We start from the raw sequence: 26438 nt of genomic DNA on the forward strand, positions 1-26438 counted from the left end.
TGTGTTTATTGCTCTGTCATTAATGTGAGGATGAAAAATAAACTTCTAAACATTCCCTTGACTAGACTCCACAAACAGGATGTAAATGACACCTAAAATTGATTACTCTGTGTTTGCTTACATATTGTTTTTAATTGATGTCTCTTTCCTTAGTTTACATACATTGTACATGTATTCTGGCAATTGGAATTTTTTTTTTATTTGAATGTCAAGTATTCAAACTTGTATAGTGAAATACTTTATTTGTTATTTTTCTGCAACATGTTTTACATATGTATTATGTATTTTATAGTTATAGTTTTCTGCTGCATTTAATTGTAACATTTCTCAAACAACAGGCATGTACAGGTAGCTTCTTTAGAACCCTGAAGGGATTTTTTAAAATGTATTATCTTTGCTATGATATCAGAAATTACCTGGTATTTTGTAAGGAGACATCAAAAGTGACAAAAAATATATAGTTTATTATCAAAGATAGAAACAGAATACTAAATATAAAAATTAGATGATTATAAATTATAATTTTTTGTGGATGTCTGTCTTAATATTGATAATTATCCATGGGAAATTTACCTAAACTCACTTGCACTAATTTAGAGCACTACTTTCAAGTGATAAATGTGTGCAAATATTAAATATAAGTTTATGTAAATATTTTAAAAGTTACCATAGGTGATTGAAGACTTGTGTATTAAAAAGGGAAGAGTATACTAAAAAGAAAACATGTGTGTTAAGATCAAAGGTGAGTTCAAGTCTTGACTAAAAAAAAAAGAATAGTATTTGAAAGAGTCAAAATAAACTCTAGGTTACTTGTTCTCACATACTGCAGTTATTCCTAAAGTAGTATTGACATGTCTCTCTAAAAAAAAAAAAAAATTACCTATCACCATTGTAAATAATTTTCATTTATAGCTTGAGTGATTTAGAGGTGAAATTTCACCTGCAAATTTTAACTTTAAATTTCGAATTTGGTTATATTTTCTGGCTATGTTTAGCTACTTGAAATCTGTGATATTTTTGACCACGTAGAACAGGATTCTTTTAGGAACAGTGTTATTGATTTGTGTTCATTTTAAGGTTATGTAGCAGAGATAACTATATGTTTCCCAATGGATCGTTCCAGAATTTTTTTTTTTCCTCACAAACTTAGCACTTTTGGAAGGGTAAGAGTTGACAATTTCTATGAAAAAATGTTTCACAAGGATTAAGAGCCAGCCACTCTTTGAAAAGGACAAACTTCCTCTTTAATTTGTTGAATTGTACCTGTGCTCAGAATTAGCACTGTTTAATAATCAGTCATTCTAATTGGGCAATAATTCCATAAATGTGAAAAGGCTGGCTGTTAATGTGGATGCAGCATAATGCAAGCTGGTTGTTTAAGGGCAGTTCCATTTTGTTCAGCATGTACCATATAATATAGGCAATAAGCAATTTTTCCTTTTCAAAAGCATCGGTTAATTATCATAAATGTCAAAAATGTCGCTGTCATGGTTATTTTGCTCCCAAATTGTTTCGGCTTATCAACTTCCTGATGGAGTATTTAGAAACCAAAGTTGTGATCCACTTTGAGTTGCAACTTTAAGTGTAAACTTGCCAATCCAAATTCTTAAATGGCTTAAGCCCGTTAACTGATAGGAAGTTGCAAACTGATAGACTTAAAAATTTTATATTACTCAACACATATAAATAAATTATTTTGTTACTAGATTTAATATACAGTATAGGAAAGCAAATTCCGTTAAAATACTTTTAATTAACAATTTTGTTTTTCTTAGAACACATACCTACATAGAATACAATGCATAAAATAAATTATGCCTATTAACCCTTTAGGCATTACTTACATTACTTGGTAAAATCTTATGATTGATATAAATTTGGAAAGGCATTAGGGTTTATTTTCATTTTTACAATGTGTCTTATCATAAAAATGTACTTAATGGCACATTTAATATTCAAAATAGGTTATATGTATGTGTGACTCCGTGTCGTTTAAAACTTTTAAGTGAAAACTGTGTGCACATTTTTTAAAAAGAAAAGGTTGCTAGTAAATAGATGCATCAGTATAAAACTGTGCAGATAAGACGAGGCACCCCTTCCTCCTGTGGGCTCAGCTCTCACCTGGTTAGGTTTCTCCCATCGTGTTCTTCCATGGACTGTACTTCAGAAAGGGCACATCTAAACCTGCTCAACTACACTGCGAAGTCCTACTTACTTTTGATATGCGGAAGGATGAGTTTGGAATCGTTGTTGAGAACATTGCAGTATTAGAAAATGTGGAGTTGATGTGAGGCAGGTGTTAGAGGGAAGAGTAGAAAGGGAGGCCACCAGCCTGGTGTGAGGCAGAAGAGTAATGAGACCAATGAGAAAGGCCCAAAATGGAGAAAATAATGGGAAATAAGGCTGGGACGTTTCTCTGAAAAACACACTGGAAGTTTAGTTACAATTGCAATCAAAACCATACCCAGAATTGTATGTGGACTTTATCTATTTATTCTACATAGAAATCATGTGAGATATTTGGCCTGGAGACACTCAGCTAAAGTATTATAAAGTCATCTGGAGTTAAGGTCCTCCAATTATAAAGCAAGTTCTTTTTTCAATGATGCTCTACTGAGTTCTGGTGATTTATCCATGTGATGAATTGTTACTACCCGTAGGGGAGGGGTCCTGCAGGAGATTTGATCACTTATGGAAACACCTAACACCTGAGTTTTCTTTATATATCTGACTATGTAGTATGTGTACACTGTCAGGACTTCTACCTAAATTGTCTCCTAGAACAGATATCAGTATTAAATGGGTAATTTGGAAAGAATTTAATAAAGGGACTTCCTACAAAGATGCAGGTTCTGTTTAGGACAGGCAATAAAGGATAGTGAAGTAACTCAGAACTAGTAACAGCAGGGGCTGTGTCTCCCCTAGGCCTGAAGGAATAAGGAGAAAACCAGAGAAAGGCAGAGAGCTATGTGGAAATGGACAGATATTGGGGGTTTTGGCATTCACCATAGGGACACCGGGATGTCGTCTGATGGGGAGAGTGCAGAGGGGATGTATACCTCATCCAAGTTCACTCTTCACCTACCTGATCTCCTGTAGGTGTCTTTCATTGACAAAGCCAACCCAGAACCAGAGGGAAAAGAAGCCTATCGATGCAGTTCAAGTAGCTCCCAGACCACACTGCAGTATGGATGGAGTTAGACATTGGATCTGAGGGACAAACAAAAGATGTCCAGCCCACAGCCCTGCCTCTCCCCTCAGTCACTCTCTCACAAAACCCAGTTTTATTTTTATTTTTTTCTTAGTGTTACCTAGAATTATCTTCCTCATTTGTCTATTCCATGCTGATTTTCTATCCTTTCTCACTTTACGAGAGCAAGGACCTCATCAGTCTTATTCTCCCTTCTACCTCTAGTTCTTAGTGCAGTGCACTGCATGTGATGGGAGCTCAATGATTTGTTGACTGAATAAAGGAATAATTATATATTAAGCAGTACACTCACATGTATACGCATATATATAACTTAAATATGTTAATTATATATGTATGCATAGTATATATGTATATATGTGTGTGTGTGTGTGTGTATATATATGGAGAGAGAGAGAGATGTATATATATATATATCTATGTACACATATACAGAGGGTGCTAAAAAATGTATACACATTTTAAGAAAGGAAAAAACTGTGCTAATTGTAACACTCAATATATACCAATAACAAAAGATGAATACAAGTCATGTTTGACATTTGCAATTACAGGAGGTGCTCAAAGTGGTTACCATCAGCGTCCAGACACTTCTGATTATGGCTAACTACTGCTTGAGCATAGAAAACATCTCTTAAAATGTGTATACATTTTTTTGGCACCCCCTGGTATATATAGATGTATGTATGTATGTATGTGTGTGTGTGTGTATATATATATATATATATATATATATATATACACACACATATATCTACATATATACGTATATATCTATCTATCTATCTATCTATATATATATACACACACACATATATATCTGTATATAAATACTCCAGATTTTTCACGTGATAGGCGTCATGTTTTATAATAGTTTAACCTAAATAGTACCACACTAATTTCTGTAATGCAGCCTCTCATTAAAATCTTGTTAAAAGATTATAAATGAATATATTCAAGCTAGATAAATAAATGTATTCATGACCTGATAGTAAACACTGGGATTAATTGTATAAGACATCAATCGAAGTCAATATTATTAGCCTCTGGTCAAAATTTGGGTTTTTTTTATACATGATAGGTTAAAAATATCCTTTTAGTTCATTTATTCTTCATTCATCAAATTGGCCACAAATGTGTTGCTAAGCCGAAGAATATCGGATGAGGTAATCATTAGAGTTCATCAGATATGACTGGTTTTCCTTCTTCTAGGCACTTGCTAGGTTTCTACTTCTCCACTCTGTTAAGTTAGGCATGGTCATGCAACTTGCTTTGGTTAATGAAATATGAAGAGAAGTGACATTTACTACTTTCTGAGTACAAGCATTTAAGGACCAGTGTTCAATCTGCCATCTTTCCCTCTGTCCACCCTCGCAGTTCCTGATGAGGCTTATGGTAGAGCCTCCTGGAGTGAGAATAGTATGCAGCAGAGCCCCCACCTCCCTGGGATGAATTTGCCACATCAAGGAAATAAACTTCTGTCATTTGAATCTGCTAAGATTTAGGAGCTGTTTGTCCTACAGCATAACTTAGTTGATTTGGAATGGTACAGCCAGCTAAATGAGATTAAGTTTTGGCTTCCAGGGATCTGATAGTTTAATGAAGGGGATAGTTTTCAAAGCAAATTATTATAAAGCAACTCAGTAAGTGCTAACTAGAGGTGCCAGAGATCACAAGAACATGAAAAACGAAACTTAATATATGAGGTAAAAAATGATTCCAAAAGATGTGGTACTAGAATGTGGCCTAGACGAATATTTAAAGATTCCTCAGGCAGAAAAGAGTAACACCAAGACGAGGAACACCATGAGGCATGGCGAATTTGCAGAATGACAGAAAGCCCTGACTTTTGATTCACATGTTTATACCTGTAAGAGACTTGGATGAGATTTGGAGCCCTTTAGCAGAGAATAGTGAAGTGGGATAACATGGACTCGGTAGTAAGATTACCTGGATTTGTACCCTAATTTGGTATCTGTGTCATTTTAGGCACGCTACATAGCTTTCTAATATTCAGTTTCCCCTTTTGTAAGTTAGAGACAATAAAGATGCTGTGAAGATTAAATAACATGATATTTTTGATCCACTTAACAAGTGCTTGATGCATAATAAGTGTGCAAAATGTGAGTTTCATAATTATTACTAGGAATATTATATGAGTCATAATAATTTCATGGATGGAGATGAGAGAAGGTTGGGCAGTGGAGACCAGCAGGGCTGACGTAAAGGAGAAGGTTAGGAAGGAACACTGCAGGCTGAAGTTACCTGGGAACTCCTCCAGCTGTCAGAGCAGGGATGCCCTGGGGACATGTAGAGATGCTAGAATGCTGACCTTGTCAAATCATACACCCTTACATTTTTAGTCTTTATACATTTAGAAGAGTCTAAGTTTACTTGTCAAACCTATAAATAGAGTGAGGGCATAAGCTAAATCAGGCCTATGAAGCTGAGGCAAGGGACAATTAGCAGGGCCTCGAGTACACCCATCCTATGGTCCCTGGTGACCTGCCTTGTCCTTCGTGATGAGACAAGTGCATTGCAAACTGTGCTGAAGACATTTTTGCAGTATGAGAATTTGTACATCTCAGTGCTTATGGGTGTATTTTTATGCCTTTCAGTGCAATATCTTAACGCAGATTCAGGGTGTATACGGAATAGGAATGGAAGTGTGGACATGACTTGCAACTTTGCTCTCAGTATCCTGTATTAAGATATAAGCTTCCTTTGGAATGTCACATCCCAGATCCCTGGGTCTGGGCATAGAAGGTTCACATGAAATACCTTTTAATTCATATAGTATGCTTTCTTCTTCTTTCTCCAAAGATCAGGAGATACAAGAGTGAGAGAGAACAACTCTCTGCTGTGTTTTCCATGTATCATTAAATATATTTTCGTAGACAACTGCCAGTTATTTCCTACACCCTGCAGTGGGCTGTAGAATCAGACTGCCTCAGATAACATTCCAAATTTGTCACTTGTTTTGTGGGCAAATTTGCCATTCTAAACCTCAGTGTTCTTATCTAAAAAATGAAGGTATTAAGTATACTCTCCTGATAGAAATGCAGGAAGAATAAAATGAGATAGGCAAACTCATGATCTCTATAAATGTTAAACTAACATTTCAAATGGCTATTAATTATCACTTCATCACGTGGTAATATATAAATAAAATGTTCATTATAAGTTTTTATTGAAAATTAAGGAGTAACTGGAACTCTCCTATTCTGCTGGTAGGAGTGTAAAACGGTGTAGCCACCTTGGAGAACAGTTGGCAGTTTTTTAATAAAATGAACGTACACTTGTTATATAACTCAACAGTTCTACTCTTAGGTATAGCCCCCGGAAAATGATGTGAAGATATATGCCTTCAAAGAGATCTATCCTCAATATTCACAGCAGTTTTATTTATAATAGGCAAAAACTGGACACAATAAAATGACCATCAACCAGTGATTGAATAAACAAGTTGTGATACATCCATAAATGGTGCACTATTGAGCTATAAAAAGGACCCCACTACTGATACATGCAACAGCACAAATTAACCTCAAAAATATGTTAAGTGAAAAAGACAAAAAGGACTATGTACTGGATGATTCCATTTATTTAATATTCTGGAAAAGACAAAATTATGGAGATAAAAAGGCATCAGTGGTTGTCATGGGATAGGGTCGGGGAAGAGGGGAGAAGAGGGGAAGAGATTGACTACAAAGAGACAAGAGAACTTTTTGGGGTGACAGAAATGTTCTGTGTTTTGACTGTGGTGGTGGTGGTTACAAGACTGTATACATATGTCAAAGCATATATAACTGTACACTTTAAGTGAGTGAATTTTATTTTAAGTAGATATCTCAATTAAAATAAAAACTTAAGAAAGTAGTTATAATGGAAACCTCCAGATAAGGAGAACATCAGATACTAGTCAAGAATTTATAACCTAGAAGATCATTCTAGAAAGGAGAAACCAAGAACTTGGATATTGAATATTTTGCCTCCCTAACAGTAGAGACTTGTACATTTGAACCTGTCATTAGGATTTGCTGGTAGTGAATTAAGTCAAATATGAATGCAAAAAATAACAGCCTCTTAAAAAACCTGCAGTTGCAAGTTTATTAGAATAATTTTAGAAGTTCCTTTCATAATTTGTTTATGAGCATTTGAAAACTATGTCTTGTTCAAAAGTTTCAAGGCATTTGAAAAAATAACTCGCTGTCTAAGCTTTCCTCCAAAAATATTTTTTCAACTAAGACAGCTTCTACCTTTAAAGCCAGTTTTCACGTGCTATAATCTGATTCATTTTTATCCAGTGATGAAATAACACAAACTTCCTTTTAAAAAACTCAAAAGGAAGGATGCCTAAAACATACCTTTTGTGCATGCTTGTTTTTCATGTTTACATATTGCATTAGGCTGCCTTTACAAAGAAAACCAGAAATTTAAGATAACGTTTAAAATGCAGAATTATACTGTAAGTAACTCTAAAACTTGGCATTTAAATTATCAAAATCAGCATGCAAAAGTCAAATATACTGTTAGTCAGGTGTGGTAAGATTGGAAGACATGAGAAGTCAAAATACACATGCGTGAAGAGTAGGATAGTTTTTGTACTTTGTTCCCTATCCTGATCTGTAATGGATTGTTTTGTTTGTTTGTTTGTCTGTTTGTTTGTTTTAGTTTCAGGTGTACCAAACAATGTAATAGTTAGACATTTATCATTTATACCCTTCACACAGTGACAACCCCCCTCCCCCCATCTACTACCCCTCTGACATCGCATACAGCCATTACATTTCCTCTGTCTATTCCTAATGCTATACTCTGCTTCTTGTATATATATATAAAATTGTAGTTGACATTCATTATTGTTCAGTTTCAGCTTCAGGGGTACAGTACAGTGATCAGGCATCTACATCATCCCTGAGGTGGTCTCCCTAATGAGACAAGTGTCAATTTGGGGAATGTAATCAATAGTGTTTTAAAGATTTTGTAGGGTATCCGATGTGATGGATTGTTTAGGTCATGTTTCCTTTTGCGTATTGATAGCATGTTAAATGGAGACTTTCTTTCTTCTTCTTATATTTTTAAGCCTAAGTCCTATTTCAGCTTCAGTTTGGAGTTGCAGGAAGGGTTTTTGTTTTGTTTTGTTTTTTTCTCTTGCTCTCAGAATATGGCGCTGACCATATAATCGTATGAGTAATGATGATGATATTTATGCAACTACATTTTTACATACAACAGTTTTGGAGTGCCTCTATTTTAAATGTAATATTTCAAGTGGGGTAGAAGAATACTTTTCTAAAACAATACTGTACAATTTGAAATGCTTGAGTGTGTTTAATGCATTTTATACACAGTACTTCATTTACTGCTGCCAAGAATTCTCCCAGATGGGGTCCAGAAATAGGTTGTTATGCTCACTGTGTTCAATGATAATGAGGCGAAGAAAGTTGTTTACCTAACATTTTCTAGAGTAAGTGGCAAGCCAGGCCTAGAACTAAGTTCTAACTGCTTGCCGTGCTGCTCTACCATACTAAGACAATCTCCTTGCTCCCTAGGATTTGGGCATGTATTGGTTCTGTTTTTCTACCCAGGTCTTGTGGGGTCAAATCAGGTAGAATGTTAAAGGCAGGTCCAGATTGCTGGCAACATGGCAGTTCCATTATGTCTAGGTCTGACCATGACTTATACTGAGTGATGACAATGGGCAGTGTTACATGCGATCATATGGAGTTGGAGGCAAACCTATGTGGGATGATTTATGAAGCTCTAGGCAAAGCGTTGTGACCCTACAAGTTTTCCTCCCATTGTCTCCAAAAATTATGTAACTCTGTCCTTTGAGTGAATGTACTGAAGGTCCCTGTTCAATATAGCTATTATCTATATTGAAAAATGTTCTAACATGTTTATTCAACAAAAATATATTGAGCAGCACCTATCATGTACCTGACGGTTTTCTAGGAACTAGAGATACAACAATGGATAAAATGAACAAAGTCTTGTTCCACGGAGATTTTGATCATTATTATTGACATTATGAATTAGCTTTAGCTAAAATCGGGGATTTTTGAGGACCTTGGGAAACCACGGTGAATGTGTATAAGCAGATAATAGGGGCAGGTGGGGTCCCCTCCTCAGAGATTAGGCGTCAGGTAGGTGCCCACTAGGAAATACCTGGACACCTAGAACTTGAGTATCATGAGAACATGTGGGCAGAGGTTGGACCTACTAAAGTAGGAAGAAAAGTCTATCTTGAAACTGTATACAAAGATATCTCCCATGGGGCCTAGTAGTCATTCCAGAGGAAAGAGGAGAAATCAGCTATAAACCTCTTAGTACATAAGCACTGATCTGTCAAATGTCTGTGGAGTGGCTGGGTGCCCCAGCCACTGTTAGCTGAGTTTACTGATTCTTCGTCAGGTTGGCAACATGACAGTGACGTTGGCTGGACTTCAAAAGGGTCTGGCTTTAAGCTACAGGTTGGGCCCAGATTTGCTCTAGTGTCTTGGGTTTGCCTCATGGTAATGGCAGTTTAATGTACCAGTATACCAATATACCAACATATGAGCACATTTTAAGCCCTTTCTTATTACATCTAGTCAGTCGGCTAACATCCTATTGGTCAAAGCAAATCACATGGCCAAGCCCTAACTCAAGGGGAAGGAAGTGTATTCTGTCTACCATAATGTTAAAGCAAGTGGCATAGCTAAACCCAATACAAAGAAGTGGGGAAGTGCTATGGGAGTGAGAGAGTGAATCTTTTTTGCATAGCAATTTGATCAACTGCAGAGGAGAAAATAACTTTAAAGGCAGAGGATCAACTAATGTAAAATTGTCTGTTAAAGCTTGTTAGCATCCTGACTTATTTCTCATTAGTTTGTTTTTTTTAAATTATTTCATACCCTCCATTACTACTTTTCTTTTCCCTTTCAAAATTAGTTTATTTCTTAATATAAAAACAAACTTACCACTTAGAATAAAGGTACATTGAAATAGATTAATTTAGGGACTTCCAGGTGACTCTCCAGGAATCTTTAACGATTGAGGCTGAGTTTTCAGCGAGGAAGAAATCCAAAGCAGATGCACCTGCTCGTATATTGAGACCTTTGAATTGTGGCAGCTCTAGTAAGAACACAAGAATTACAGCTCTGAGGCTGTCTCCAGGCTTCTCCTCAACTATGTAGACTGAGGTTATAGGAGTGCATGTTTTGCACGATTGCCTTTAGTTTTAAATCGTTCATGCCTATAAAAGAGATAGAATAAAGCTGTTTTGGATTATAGTGATGGCTAACTTCCACTGATTTATATAATTTTTAAAGTAATTGATTTGACTTGCATGACTTTTTGCATTTTTCAGTATTTTTCTAATAGAAATAGTTTTTCAAACCTTTTGTTGTAAGATGTTGCTCTTAGAAATTGCAACCAATGCTCAGAATTTATCAGAAAATAAATGTCATTTGCCTTATCATAAGGCATATGGCATAAGACATATTTTCACTTCTCTGTAAAATGTAGACTGAGTCTTTCAAAATACCAATTTTAAGAATTTTTTCAGACATAAATGCTAGTACAATTCTTCAGTAATATTTTGTGTGAAATACAGGAGGCAAGTTTACTTTTTAAATAATCTACATATAATTTATGACAGTTAATGTTTAAACACGTAGTACCATGGTTTGTCCTTTTTCTGAACTCTTTCTTAGTGTTCCTTTATGTTGTTTATGTGCATGTAATAATTCAACTTGATGAAAAATATTCCTATAAAAAAACAAGCTTGTTAGCTTTAACTATATTTATCCTGCTGACTCTGACAAGGCAAAAAGGAATAAATTGTTCACTTTGAAAAAATGTATTAATTGTTTGACTTCCATAGTCATTTATTGGAATGATTGTTTTCCAAAGCAGTTTAAATTGTATTCTACTTGCTTGAAAGATGACATATCCTTAAATTATAAGATTTTTGCCTTTTTTTCTTTGCACTGTTAGTTGTTTTTCTTATTTTTATTGATATATTTTACATACAATAAAATATACTGATTTGAAGTGTTCAGTTTGATGAATGCCAACAGTTGTATATACCTGTATCACCACATCTCAAAACAATATTTAAAATGTTTCCATTACCATTCCCCCACACATACACCCCAACCAGAAGCAACTACTTTCTGATTCTTGTTACTATTGATTATTTTTTACCTTTTCCTGAATTTTATAACAATTGAATTATACAGTAAAAATTCTTATGTCTGGCTTCTTTGGTCAACAGAAATTTTTTGATTCATTCATTGTGTTACACACTTGAATAGTACATTTCATTGTATGGATATACCAAGATTCTTTTCCATCAATTTTTCTATTGCTTAACACCTGGGTTGTTTTCAGTTTTAGGCTATTGTGAATAAGGCTACTATGAATATTTCTATACAAGTCATTTTATAGACATATGTTTTCATTTCTTATGGATAATTATCTAGAAATAGATCTCTGGGTCATAGAATAGGTTGCTTTTTTATTGATTTATAAGAATTCTGTATGTATTCTGGATACAAATGCTGTATATATACATATAGTAATGTATATATGATACATAATGTAAATATTTACTGTCAGTCTATGGCTTGCATATTTATGATTTTAATAGTGTTTTGGGGGCAAACTTTTTAATTTTGATAAAGTCAAATATTTAAAATTTTATCTTTGGTGAAGGATAAGTAACTTTTAACTACTTAGTGTCAAAACCCAAAATATTATTTCCAAAGTAAGGGGGTCATCTTGAGTTACAAAGCAATAAAATTATTGGCAATTTGAATAGATGAAGACAGTCTTGCCTATGTCAAATCTTTTTGGTTGATTTAGTACTTAATTTTATATATGAGAGAAAAAAATAGAAAATTTTTCAGTAAGGAAATTATGTGGTTTTAGAATAAATGTCTCATTGACCCTTAAATTTTTCTATAGGCAATATAAGGTATATCATTATTTGCCTGAAAAATAAATATATACAATGTATGTATGAATGGTAAAAATATTGAGTGTAGCATTTCCTCTCCAATACTAGGGTGATAGACATAGTCTACCTACTGCAATGATTGTTTTTATTCCCTGTACATCAAACTTAGAAATTATAAAGGACATTAGGATTTCTATGCCTTTTAGTTATTTCTTTTAAAGTTTACATAAATATATTGATTGCAAGCTAGGTAAAAAACTAACCAACCAACAAACAAAAACTGTAGGCTTTGCACAAAAAATTGTTAGTTTAGGTCAAAATCTGTCCCTTTGGTGAGTTTATATTGAATGCTTAGTCATGAAAGTGTTCTGTGTGTCATCTCCCTGTGAAATTAATATCTAAGAATGGAGGCAAACATGTACTCTTAAACTAGTAGACTTACTTGAAGATGAAATTTCTAAGAAGTTTGATGGTATATTTATTCTGTGGACCAAACGTGAGGCAGTTGCCTATGTTCAGGTAAACATAGTAATGCTTTTAGACTGAGAGGTGGCCAATTGAAAGTATTTCCTACCAAAGTTAAGTGCCATATTTGCTATTCTATGTTATCATCGGGAATAATTTACTAAGCATTTATTATATTCCATGGAGAATATATATTTCTTATGTTGCAATTAGTAAATGTCGTTTCATCTTTTCCCAAACTGAATGCTATTTCTTTTAAAATGTTACTTATTATGCTTCTGTTTTAGAGGCAAACAATGAACACTAGCATTTTGAATATTCTAAAAATTTATGCAGTAAAAGAACCTGCTCAACCTGTTTAACTTATTTCCCTAATTTATTTGACTATGAAACCATATTTTTTCTGTGTGATGACACTGATTTAATTCCTACGGAATGTTTCCATGAAACATTCTTTCTGAAATGCTAATTTTATATAACATTTCAAATTTAGTGAGATGGCATCATCTTAATATTATTATTTATCGTATGTGTACTAAGTGCCCGGGTATGCTCTGTAAGACATTAAATTTTTTTAACTTAAGAAAAATTGCATATTCTAATTTTTTCCTGTAAAATAACATTTTGACTTTACTCTTTTTTTCTATGATTCTCTTTTGCTTTTCTCAGAAGGATTTCAACATTAAGCATTGTTAAAATGCTTTAAACTTAAAACCAAGGAAAAAATGAGATTATAAACATGCTTACCTTATCAGTACTGTTACTATGATAAGCTTTCAGTCTTTTTTAACCCTGACCAAAATAAATCACGATAGTTATTTTTAATACACAGGAATGACCTTATTCTTGGTGCTAAATTTTGAAATTATAATAGTGAAATGAATGTGGAGTATTATAGAAAGGATTCAAACTCACATACTAGAAGTGACCTCACCAGTATTTTACAGTAAAGGCAGAAACCAACTTTATACAGCTGTTTCTTGTATCGACCTGTCATAAAGCTGAGGGCAGTTAAACATTAAAATGCAGTTCAGGGAAAGCTATTTTATGAGTGACTATGATAATGTAGTCAAAATGATGGAGGCTTCTTGTGGTTTAGCTTCCTCTAAGGAAAGGACACAGACTGTCCAGTGAAGTGAATGAATGGCTCATTCTTTATCAGCAGTTCCCAAACACCTGCCTGGACATATTAGACTCACCCAGGGAAGCTAATCATATGAAAATCCCTGGGTCCACACTCCAGCTTTGTAGATCTGGGCTTGGACCCAAGGAATTTTTCCTTTTAAAAACCTCTTAGATGATTCTGACATATGACCAGGTTTGGAAGCCACTCATAGATAATTTCCCCTGAATATCATTTCTGTCAGTTGGGCTTTTTATATGACCTGGCTATTATAGAGGGTTGTAAAATTTGAGTTTGTATTCTTTCCTGTGGACCTAGAGTGAAAATATTATACAACAAAGGGAGTCAGTCGACTTTTCATAGCATTGTTAACCCACAGAAGTGCAGCTAGAGTGGGCAGATCTCTGGAACACGTAACTAGTGAGAGATAATTGAGGGACTGAGAAGAGAGTGAAGAGAGGATGAAGGGGACACAGGACCACAGAATTCAAGTATATGAAGAGGTGGCCTTTTTAAAAGGCAACAAACTTGTTCCATACAGCTTTTCAAGGGCTGAGTTAGGACCCATGTGTGGAAGTTACGTAGAGGCAGATTTCAGGAAACATTTTAAAAACCATATTCCAATAGTCAGAAATCTTTAACAATAGAATAGCTGTCTTAAGGCTAGTGAGTTCTTTGTGGCTTTAGATTTGCCTGTAGCAGAAGCACGGATGCTAGAGAAGGAGATAGTGACTTGGATGGAAGGGATGACAAATTTCAGTCTTCGAGCTTAAAAATTCCTAATGTGTTTTTACATCCCTGATTCTGTAAATAAGAGGTATTTACCAAGTAAATCCCAGCAATGATGAGCTGGGACTCTGGACGTGACAATGAAGAGCATGGAGAACATTCGTTATATGTGACAATGTAACTTAAATTATTTTATTTGAGAACACTAAGTGACATGGCAGTATACCTATGCCTTAAACATATAATCGACTAGAGATTTATTTCTCAAAATAAATACCCTTTATATTTAACATATTTGGAAGAAAACAGGCAGACTTTATTGCATTATCAATTTAGATTCCTACACTTAATCTTATTGTTTTCACTTGTGTTTGAAATTAGTTAATTTTTATATTAAAAATAATTTAAGCAATTTCAGGAAATAAAGTGGTATGTAATAGATTCAACTTGTGGAACTAATACTTACAATGACATATAACAGGGCTTTGTAAATGCTACATCATTTTAGGTAGGTTATTTAACCCATCTACCACAGGAAGTTGTTGGGAGGATCAAATGAGTTAATGCATACAAAGGGCTTTAAAGAGTCCATGTGTAAAAATGCTCAATAAATGTAAATTATTAGTAGTAGTATTGATAAATAGACTGACTTGCTTTCAGGTTATGATCTCAGCAGTTGGCGTGGTACATGGCACAGAGCATGTGTCCTATATTTGTTCATTGATGACAAAGACATTATCGTCGGGGCTTCCCAGCCAGGGCTGTGGAACATGCTGCCATTTCATGTCCTATTTCCAAAGCAGACATTTTTGAACCTCTTCCCAGTCCTTGAGCTGCAGCTATTAAACAAAGTCTCTCATGCCTATATAAGGACTGATTTTTAAGAAGATACTGGTGAAGGATTAATGAGACTTCTTAACATAGAAGGCTTCCTGGAGTTTGGTACATTTGAGTTGAATTTTGAAAGGACTAAAAATTAATGGAGAGAGAAAAAGAGGCAGATTATTTTAAATAAGACAAATGGCATATGGAATGGAGATGAAAATGATGTTCTAAAACTTTGAGATATATTTATCTGACTTGGGAAATGGGCTATGTTAGGAATTCAGAGGAAGAGATTAGTGAATGAGGGAATTTGTAGATGAAATACCCTGGAACTCGATAGCTGTGTATGTGTTTGATATGGTGGAGAATGTGAAGCCCTTTTGTAGAATCTGTGAATAGAAGAAAATGGAGCTTGAAGGAAGAGTACCCCACTAGTTCATTCAAGAGAGAAAATGAATTTGGAAGTAGTAGACATAAATAAGAAAGAGCAGTTTCAAGATCCTTCAAAGGAGTAACCAGAGGGCTCAATGACTTATTGGCCTTTAAGGAGAATGACAGGTCACAGTGGCATCAAGATTGTGAACATGAGTAATGGGAAGAATTATTTGACTACTCTGTAGAACTTAGGGGGTGTTTAACATTGAGAGTAGGAGGAATATTAAGTTCAGTATGTTAGTTTGTTTCAGCTCTGTTGTTAGGAGGGCCCTAAGGTAGGTATAGATCTAAGATAATAGGGGGTGAAGTCTGCATCACAGTTCAGGAAACCATCAGCAAACTTGAAGCCACAAGAATGACAGTCTTATCAAGTCAAGAGGGAGAGCAGAGGGCTTGGAAAATCTTTACTTTTGTCAGTGGTGAGTAAGAAGTCCTATACATTGGATTATCTTTCCAAATATCGTACCTTTCATCAGTATTTTCCTAATCATCTGTTCATATTTTTATCAATTTGGATGAAGGGCATGAAAATAACTTATTTATAAGATTTTTGTTTGTTTTTTTCCTCACTCTAAATACACACAAACAATTAAAACAAAGAAGCAATCATATTCAGGTATTAAAGCTCCCATTGAAGTGTCAAAATGATTTGGTTTCATTCTTTTGTCATATTTTGGGTAAAAGGAGCATTGTGGTCTCTTGACAAAATAGAGAAATATTTCATTTACAATAAAAAGTGAATAGTACATATTTCTTGTATCACATTTTAATATTTATGTACAAGTAATAGTCCACATATAATATATTTTCATATCTGATTGGCTCCAGTTTTTCTCTAACTTTCTAGGCAGGTGAATCAGTTGAGAAAATAGTTACAATTAATTGAAAGCAATGCCTGGAATTTCATTAATGCTTTTCCAAGTTTCATTTTCCCATTTTATTTTATCTATTTAAAATCCACTTAAATCCCACCAAGGAACTATTATGGACCTCTAGTAGATATTTATTTAGCTATCTGGCTCCCCGATGAGGAAGGAGACAGAATGCTTGTGGAGAAAAGGCATAGTTAGATACATAAAACTACTCTAAAATCATTATTCAAAGAGCTGTGGTTTTGTGTTACAAATAAAAAGAAAAATCGTTAGTTGTGAAAAAGCTCTGACAATAATTTTTACAGATACTCTTCATCCCTCTCGACTACCAAATTGCATTCTTTACTCTGGATATTTAGACTGTAGATAACGGTTACCTGACAACTATCTATTCTTCTTGTACAACTTTCAAATGTGGCAGGGATGTGAGCTGCTTAAAACTTGAAATATTCAATTACAATTGTGTGCTTCGTGTTAAAACTTGAATGACAAAGAAACAATTTATTTGCTGAAAACAGTGTTTCACAGGTATTGTATAATTTTTGAAATGATTCATTGTGCTTCTAAGTAGATATTGTGGTATTTCACAAATAAATGTGTAACTTTGGTAGCACCAAGTACAATATATGACATATGACCAGATCACATGACTAAAAGCATGCAGGATTCTTAGCACAACTCCTAGCCCACTGTAGGCACTCAGAAATTATAGCTGGTATTATTCACTGTTCTTTTTCTGTTTTGCTATTGTGTAGCTTTCATGTCTAAATATGTTTACATTTCTTAAAATTCATCTTTTTTTGCTAAATTTCTTTTTTGAATTAAGACAATGTTTAGTTATATGATTCTCATTGAGAGTGTTAATACTCCTGTTTAAGTTGGTGTTGCTATTGCTGACTAAGCAGTATCTTTCATCTCATTCATTTAAGTAAGTGACTGTTTATGATGGAGAGACCACACTTAGGTAGGCCTGGGACAGAGCCAGCAGTTTAGCAGTTTACAGCAGTGGTTCCTATTGGGTTGTAAGGCACGTAAGTTAGCTGTGAGGAGTATTAGGAACTATTTATTAATGAAATTCAAGTACTAAAATCTGTAAACAAGTTCCTCTGTAACATAACCTTAGTTAGTACCAAGATTATTAACATTCTCACTCACTTTTAGACCAATATGTTTTCTTTTTTTAAATTTAAGAACAGTTGATATACAATATTGTATTAGTCTCAGGTACACAATATAGTGATTCACCATACAGTTTGATCACCATAATAAGTCTAGTAATCACCTGTCACCGTGCAAAATTATAGCAATATTATTGACTGTATTCCTCTTTACCTTTTCCACCCATCCGCAAACCAATATATTTTTGTCACTTGAAAAGAAATAGGTGGAACTTTCATGTGTGCAAACTGGAGCCCATGATGATGTTTTCCACACAGAAGCACTGTCATGGCTGCCAGAGGAACAAAAGAGGTTGAATATACTGATCAAGAGTATATTTCTCCCTTGCTAGAGAAAATTAGATATCATTTAGTTTTTCTGATGTTCTCCCTAGTTGCTGTGGGTGTCAATTCCGGGTAAGTTTTTATTCCTGTTGTTTTTTGTTTGGTTTTTTTAACTCACTCTAAATCTAAGAGTAAGTCTTCTGAGCAGACCTCAGATGCATTTACGTAACCAGCTTGAATAGACCTGAGCAAGTGAGAAAGAGAAGTAGATGGAGTCATAAACATGTTAGAGTCTGTCCCACCCAGGTCTGCCGAGGGGGCTTACTGCAGGGAAGCTGGACACACAAGAATTGAAAAGGGGTCCCTCTATGCTTGTACTCAACAATCAGAAGAGGAAACTGTCAGCTTCCATTTGCTTTTGAGACATGGTAACCCTTCTCAGTAGTGAAAACATAAATATCAGTGGTTGATGAATAGATGGAGAGCGCTCCCTCCAGATTCCTCCCGACCCTGGCACAGATAGGAGTGGGGAAGAAATTTGGAGCAAAAGTTTCTGCCTCTAGGAGTTAGAAATATGAGAGGTGGAAAGGTGATTTTCACTTTCTGGAACTTTCCCAAAATGAATTTCCTGGAGCATTATCCTCCAAGAATATTTTGGGAGAAAATGAAGATGGCAGTTACAGTCAAATGCTAGGTGACATTTTGGGAACTAAGCCCCTACCTGTTCATGTCATGCCATCCTTCTCCATCTCCTGCACAATTTAGCTTCCTCACTAAACATCTGACCTCTCCGTCTTCTATCCTTCCTTCCCCTCCTGGCCTTCTCCTCCCCTCTTCACTCCCCATACCCTTAACTCCTCCCTATCCCAGGGCTAATTCCCTCACCTAGAATTGCACCCATAAGTATTAAAGAAGACCATCTTCCCTGTAATATCCCTCTTTTCTCAACTCAGCATTTATCTACCTTTGTAGCAATTGTCTACAAACTCTGTCTCTGTCTTTCATATTACGCCTTTCCCCACCAACCCACTGCAATTCCACTTTAGCTCCATCTCTTTTTACTCTTGGAGAGTTCAAAGCATGATTTCAGCCGTCATCTTATTTGATGTCTCTCCTGCATTGACTGTATTGATTGTTTCCTCCCTCTGGAAATTCCTTACTTTCTACTCCATAGATTCTCCCCCTCAATGAAATGAACAGAAGTTCTCTGTTGTAGGTTTAGTGGCAGGGAATCTCTGGTTCTCTTGATGTTTCTAAAGTTGTGTTGTATTTCACAGACAGCAGATGGCTTTTGAAGAATGCATACTGGTTAGAAAGTAGAAAAATGTAAAAGGGACATTATGTAAAGGATGGTAGCAGATATAAATCCATAGGTATGTAAGATATTTCAAGAATTGGTGAATGGAGAAGGAACCTAATTGTGTTAACAGAAAATAGTAGCTTGGATAAAAAGAGGTTAATTAATCATATTGCTGAAACGTTGGAAACAATATTACGACCTTGTAGAACCAAGCCTATTAGCATTCTGGAGACATAAGCAATGATAAACAGGGCAGGTGTGAATAGTCCAGAGGACCAGGGATTTGACTTCTTACCTATTATTTTCTTTCTTATCAGTCTTTGAAAAATTTGTTTTTCCAAAATTTAACATCACCCATTAATCTCTGTAATGAATCTTTATCTTGTTATCACTTTTATTTTAGAATTCTGTACTTTTTCGTCTGGTTTTGTGAATAACTTCCTGGCCTCTTTGGGGGAGGTTCAGCAGCCCTCATCATTCATTGTGAAAAATGGCCAGCTCATTTCCCTTTTCTTATAATTAGAACCTACTTCGCCTGTCCTCAATGTGTTTTTAAAATAGTAATTACTCTTATGTAGCTTCTGAGGGTTCCCCAAATGCACCTCAGAGGCATGGCAGGCCCTGATGGTTTATGATCAGCACAACTGGCTTTTCAAATTACCAATGTCCGTTTTCCTCTTCCAGTGTAGAATTTTCATTGTTCCATCTTCATCTTATGGGTAACAGTCCTCATATTCGTTTGTTCACTGTTAAATTGACATAAATGCAATTTTTAAAAACTCATTTTTTAAAATACTGTTTCCAGCTTTTCTTTTTTTAGCATTTGTAAATGGAGATGAGAGGATCACTTTTGAAAACCTCCTTTGAAAAAATATATTTGAAGCAATTTTTAACAATTGTATTTGTCTTGCAAATGAGTTTTAAAATCTTTTCAGCTTTTATGATTCTTTTTCTTAAATAAACACATTTTCTATCCCTGATGACCTGTCTTGCATTTCACATTCTGTAGTATTTCCATTGGTCTTAAGGTCACTCTACATTTCTAATTTAACCAACTTAACACCGTGCTATCATCATTGTTCTGCTGTCACATTTGGTGAATATTGTCTTGTGATACTAGAATAATATTTAAAGAACACTCAATTATGTGGGTTATTTGAATAGTTTCTACAATGTTCCTATATCATGAAATCAATGGTATTTAAACATATCTGAGGATACTGGACTCGCAACTTCATGACTGATTTTTATTAGTTTCCCTTCATGTTTCAAGTATTAACATCCGGAGTTTTTTGTTTGTTTGTTTGTTTGTTTTTGTAATGATGGAAAGGACATTACTGTGATGCCACATAGGTCCTTCATACAAATCATGGCTTCTTAAAATATCAACATTTGCCATTTATCATTGGAAAAATAATGTACTCTCTTAGATCTGCAATTGCTTCATCTGTCAAGTGGACAATCATATCTCCATGCAGGATAGTGTGAAGATTAAATGAGATATGCTGTGTACCTTTTGGTAACTAACAGGTGTTGAATAAACAGAAATTCTTATTTCCCTACCCTATTTACAAAAATCAGAAGAAAAGAGGGATTAATGTTCTCTCTTTACTATTAAGAAATTGCTTTATATACAATTATTTTAAAGTTTAATTTGATAAAATATCAGTACAGTAGATGTTAACTAATATCTCACTGGTTCAAAGCAATTACTTGATATTAAAGAGTGTTTTCCACCAAATCATGTGCTGACAAATAGTTTTTGTCTTGCTCAGAAACAGAATGAGTCTTAGTCACAGCATATAAAAACAAATTTAGTAGAGTTATTCAAATCATAAAACTTGTTGGCCATAAATTATAGTTTGTAAATATTGTATAAAAATATTCTATAATCTAACACAAAGGTGTTATCTAGAATATGTTCTAAATCACTAAGTTTTAGCATATGGAATTAGTTACTCAAGCTGGAAATATATAACTTTTTGTCCTTTTTATATTACTCATTCCTTTAACAAACATTTAGTGAGTGACTATTATGTCAGGCACTGTTCTAGGCTCTTGCAATATGTCAGTGAACCAGAGATCCCTCCTCTTTAGCAGCTCATGTTTCAGCAGTGGGAAGCAGGACATTTTAGTAAGTAGTAGAGCAAGGTGATGGGTATTGGAAGTATATAGCTGTGATTGAGGGAGGGAGAACAGAGTTCGTTAGTAAGTAGGAGCATCAGAGTAGGAACCATCAAAAACTAACCTTTGAGCATACGCTTGAAAGAGGTAAGGAGGTTAGTCACACCAATATCAGGGAAGAGCATTCCGGACACAAGGAAGGGTTGGTGCAAAGGCCCCAAGGCAAGATCGTACTTAGTATGATTGAGGAAGACCAGAGAGGAGGCCAGTGTGTCTGGAGGAGAGTGAGCAAGGGGAGAGGGAGGTAGCTATAGGAGATGAATTCTGAGAGTTATGGGAGACCGGATTACATTCTAAGGACTCTGGCATTTTAGGTGAGCAAACTGGGGAGCCATTGCAAGATTTTGAGCCAAGGAGTCATGGTCTGATTTATCTTTCAAAAGCAGCACTCGAACTGCTGTTCTGCGAATAAGCTCTAGGAAGAGGACAAATATAAATGCGCGTGGCAACAAGTTAAAAGTCTGTTGCAGGAATCCAAGTAGACTCGGGACACCCTGGCAATAGTTGAGGAGGTGAGACATGGACAGATAAGGCACGTAATTTGAAAGCAGAACCAAGCTGGTGGATTGGATGCCGGGTGTGAGAAAAAGGAGGAGTCAAATCTAAAGGTTTTAGCTGAACAGCTAGAGAAATTTATTTGCAATTCGGCCAAGATGGAGATGACTGCTGGAAGATCAGGTTCGAGGGGGAGGGATTAAGAATTCCATTTTGGAAATGTTGATTTTTGAGAGGTCTGTTAGAAATCCAACTGAAAATGCTGACGAGGCAGTTGGATGTTGGGATGTAAGAGAGGATTGATTGAGCTGGAGACAGGCATTTTGCATATATTTTAGGTTCTGTAGGCAAATGACATGTGGAAGAGTAGCACTGAATCTGAGGTTTAGAACGGAAGGGCTGGCTAGAGAGCTCTTGAGGTCTCTTCATCTCTGTTTTTTTCTTGTTTCTATATATTTTGTATCAGTGACCAGCAAATCCGAGAATTGTACATTTGAAAAATGTTTAATTCTCTTAACCTTATGTTATTTTAACTGCCTCCAAGGGTCTCTTGTGACAAATATAGAGTAGTACAACAACACTTGGGGAGTAAGCACAAATACACTTTTTTCCCCCTAGCACTGTTTGGATGTAATTGCTGTCTCCATAGATGATAGGAAAAACCTCAGTAAAATTCAAAAACTGAAAGATTGAGAACAAAAATGTAAACATGTCATAACCTATTTGGCAGCTTAGTGCCCAGTATCCAGTTTCCTGATATTAGTCGTAAAAGGTAAAATGATTTTAAGTTCAAATTGAGATGAAGTTTCATAAAATAGTGTTCTGTTTTGTTTTACTTCCTTCTTTTTCTGTGGGGGTTAGGGGGTAGGATAGTGGCTGCTAGTGATTGCAGGCACCAAAAGGGAAACTCAAAAGAGAGAAAGTAATTATGTAAACTGTTTTTTGGAGGCATTCAGGATTTTTAATTCATATATTGTAAGTATCTGGAAGTATACTTAGTTCCTGTTTGGAGAGAGGGAAGCCTTACCATAGCCTCATTGGCAGGCTTGTGACAATGTTAGTTTCTCCTGTAAGTGCAGGAAGAGTAGAAGTGGCTGAGTGGGCAGTTGGCAGCCATTCATCGAATTGATTGCATTCATTCATAAAACTCTGCAGTGCTCAGGGCGGAGATAGCAGCAGTCCCCTGAGATGGTAGTAGAATGTCTCATTTGCATACATCTTCAGTGACGTTTGAGTGATGAGGGAATGCTCACAAGCAGTTTGAAGACTGTTAAGAGTCCCTGTCTGATAAATCTCTGAGTAATTAAAGACTTTGCAAAGAATAAGAGGTCAAACCCCTTGAACTCCTAGTCTCTCAATCCATTGTAAATCTGGGAAGTCAGCATTGTGGCATCGTTGTCAGCCTCCTTATGTCTGGCTGAAGGAATAAATCATATGTAGAGGAAAACCTTTAATAGCTGCAACATGCTGAAACATCATTGTTGTGTTTCTTAGAGGATGAAGGGTCTATCTTGTTATAATAACTTTAATGCGTGGGAGATAATGGAAAGTGCTGGGGCTAAACAATTTTTCTACACATTAGAACTGTCAAAACTATTAGAGTTTATCCCTCCAAACTGTGCTATGCCAGACATAACAATTCAATTATAATTTTAGAGATTATGTTAATCCATGCATTCTACAAAAATCTTATAAGCATATTTCTTTATGTATCTATGTATCTATCTGAATGTAGGGTGTTTTTCTTTACCTTTTCTTTCTTATATCAAGAAGAAATTTCAGCTAAAAAGGAGTCAAATTAGAAAATTTAGGAATATATATTACCATTGTTTAGAACCCCTTCAAATTGGGTAAATTAGCAATTTGAAAAAATAGTTTTCTCCCTAAAAACTAGTTATATCACTTTAGTTCTGTGGTCTGCTTATATATTAGTATGAAAAATATGTTGTTTTTAAAAAAAATAATTAAAACATTAATTTAAATATATATTTTAAATTCAGTATATTTAAATTAATTCTAAATATATTATTTTTGAATATTAATGTGTTTATTTTCATTATCCAAGAAAACTTTAAAGTTCAGAAATTTAAATAAAATTTTCATTTTGAAGATTCTATAATATGTGCAGGGAGAAGTAGAATGTCAGCTTTGTAATTTTAAACCAAAACTATTGGGTACTTGAGATTAGATGAGAGTTTTCCTACATGGACATTCTCTTTCACTCAGAAGGAAAAAACAAAAATAAAAACAAACAAACAAAAAAACATATTACTTAGAAACCTACCTCAGTGCTGGCTGATATTCCACATTTATTAGAAAAGAGTCACTTGAAAGCATATTTAAGGAAAATTGTAATTAAGTGGACAATAGCTTTTATTTCAAAGCTTTGTATAAATACCTGAAACTTTAGGGGAACAAAGAAATGAATTGAGATAGAAGGTTGCATATGGTTTCTTACAGATATAATTCTTCAAAAATGTTTCCAAATTTGGTGATATTTCCGATATTTTCATAAACCAGTACGTGTAGATTAAACATGGTGTGCTATTTTTAGCTGAGTGAGAATTGCAAAAGATTTTCCAGTGCTATGAAATTTAACTTCCTGGGTATTGTAGTCTGTGTAAGCTAGATTAAAATTATCATGTTCAGAAAGCCTAGGATATGACTTCTCCCTAACAACTGCCTTTTTAAATACTTTCTTAACGTTGATGCCTGAGTGGCCTTCTCCTCCCATGAAACTGGAACAAATCAAAGGCCTTGTGGTTCTTGTACATGTTCTTGACTCACATCTCTTGACTGATCCATTAAGAGTTTAGCATTAGCTCTTCACAAACATCACTTTTTTCCCCCTTAACTTACCGCAGGAGGGAGGCTTTGAAATACCACAGTTTTCTTTTCTTGTCACCTTACATATTGAATTCAAAGTCTTACTTGACCTTGTTTGGAATGAGCAATGTGTGTGTGTGCACGTTTCTGTGCGTTGTGTCCATGTTTCCCTGTATCATTTCTTTCAGAAGTGGAGAATTTTGCCGTGCAGCATTTAGCTTTGGGAAAAGTTAATCTGTGACTACCTCACCAGTAATTCACTTCTGGAATAACACAACTGGCCTTAAATATAAGTAGTGTAGTCAAACCTCCAAGAAGCTTCCATGAAAAATGTTAAGAATCAGATTCATGTTTGAGAATCCTGGGTCCTAAGGGGTGTTTCATTTTGGCAAAGTCTAAGATGTGGGGGGGTCTCAGCTTTATAACCATAGCTTCCCTATTTAAAGCAATGTTTGTTTTGAAGCTTTTGTGGTGAAGGAATGAATATCTGAGCCATCCAAGTACAGCCTCACATGGAGGTGTTTTCTGATTTCTGCCCCTGAGTCTCTCCAATGTTGTGTAAGCCCTGATGATGTGAGGGTGAGAGTGTGTCCCCCTATGGCCCTTTGGAGCTCTGTTATATCATCCACCCTCTGCATTTATTTATTCTGTGATGGAGGACTTAAGACACAAAGACCTTTTGCTATTTTTCTTCACATCGTGGAGGTATCTTCTGTATTTTACACACACACACACACACACACACACACTTTACATACAAACATTTTCTTCTAACTTTTGCCCTTTTCCTAGCTCAAATGGGATTTGGAGCATGAGGCTCTCTTGAGGCTTCTCTGATCTCCTTTTGCATAAAGTGAAGGACCTATGTCATGGTGAGTGACATGAAACAGGAGTCCGTACCTTTTAGTAAAATAGCCAATGCCACAGAAAATCTTGCTCATCTTTTAAGCATATCAACACAACAGGCTGTTCCTATTTTTAAAGCTTTCAGATGTCTTCATATGGTAAGGCCAAAGTTTTCAGTAGCATTTCTTCTGTGGGGAGAGCTGCTGACAATCATTTCATTGGTGCTAAAAGGAAAATCAAATACAGAAGCTAACACAGATTTTCATTTGGGTATAATTGAGTTCTCAGAAGCCTGAGTCAAGGATTTCCAGCTCTAAGGGCTTTTCCAGGGCCTCCAGGTTAATATTGAAGGGGCTTGCAAAGATTTTCCCTTAGACTGTGTTTTCAGTACCATGTTTAATTTCCAGATTTGTTCTACCCTTTTTATAATTAATAGTGCATTGTGCTGTCTATCATGCGCCCCAGGTGTGTTGTCAGGGACATGGCGAAGCCTGCTGCCTGCAAAACACCAAGAAATGCTGAAAACCAGCCCCACCAACCTTCACCGTGAGTATGGCATTGGTTTTATTGACTGAAATGTCATCTCTTACACAGATCACTGGTTACAGATTTATTAAGTCACATTGCATGTGGGAGTAGATATTCTGGCTACTCTGCTGTATGTGTAATAAAAAGGCTACTATTGAATTAGGTAAAATTATCTGTAAACACGAGCTCTGTATTAAGTATCTTAGTTAA

General features: G+C 35.3%; 1 protein-coding gene across 30 annotated transcripts in view; it reads left to right on the top strand.

The window, feature by feature from the left end:
• The window catches only part of RIMS1 (regulating synaptic membrane exocytosis 1), a 446831-nt gene that overhangs the window by 51780 nt on the left and 368613 nt on the right, over positions 1–26438 (top strand). For 29 of the 30 annotated variants that reach the window (XM_019749294.2, XM_019749282.2, XM_019749278.2 and 26 more), the window contains exon 2: positions 26166–26246. The exons of the other annotated variant lie outside the window; for it this stretch is intronic. In XM_019749294.2, coding sequence (XP_019604853.2) covers positions 26166–26246 — 81 coding nt within the window. The remainder of the gene's footprint in view (positions 1–26165; positions 26247–26438) is intronic. 30 annotated transcript variants of the gene reach the window in all.

The sequence above is a fragment of the Rhinolophus sinicus genome, linkage group LG05 (genome assembly GCF_036562045.2).
Source record: "Rhinolophus sinicus isolate RSC01 linkage group LG05, ASM3656204v1, whole genome shotgun sequence".
NCBI classification, from domain to species: Eukaryota; Metazoa; Chordata; class Mammalia; order Chiroptera; family Rhinolophidae; genus Rhinolophus; species Rhinolophus sinicus.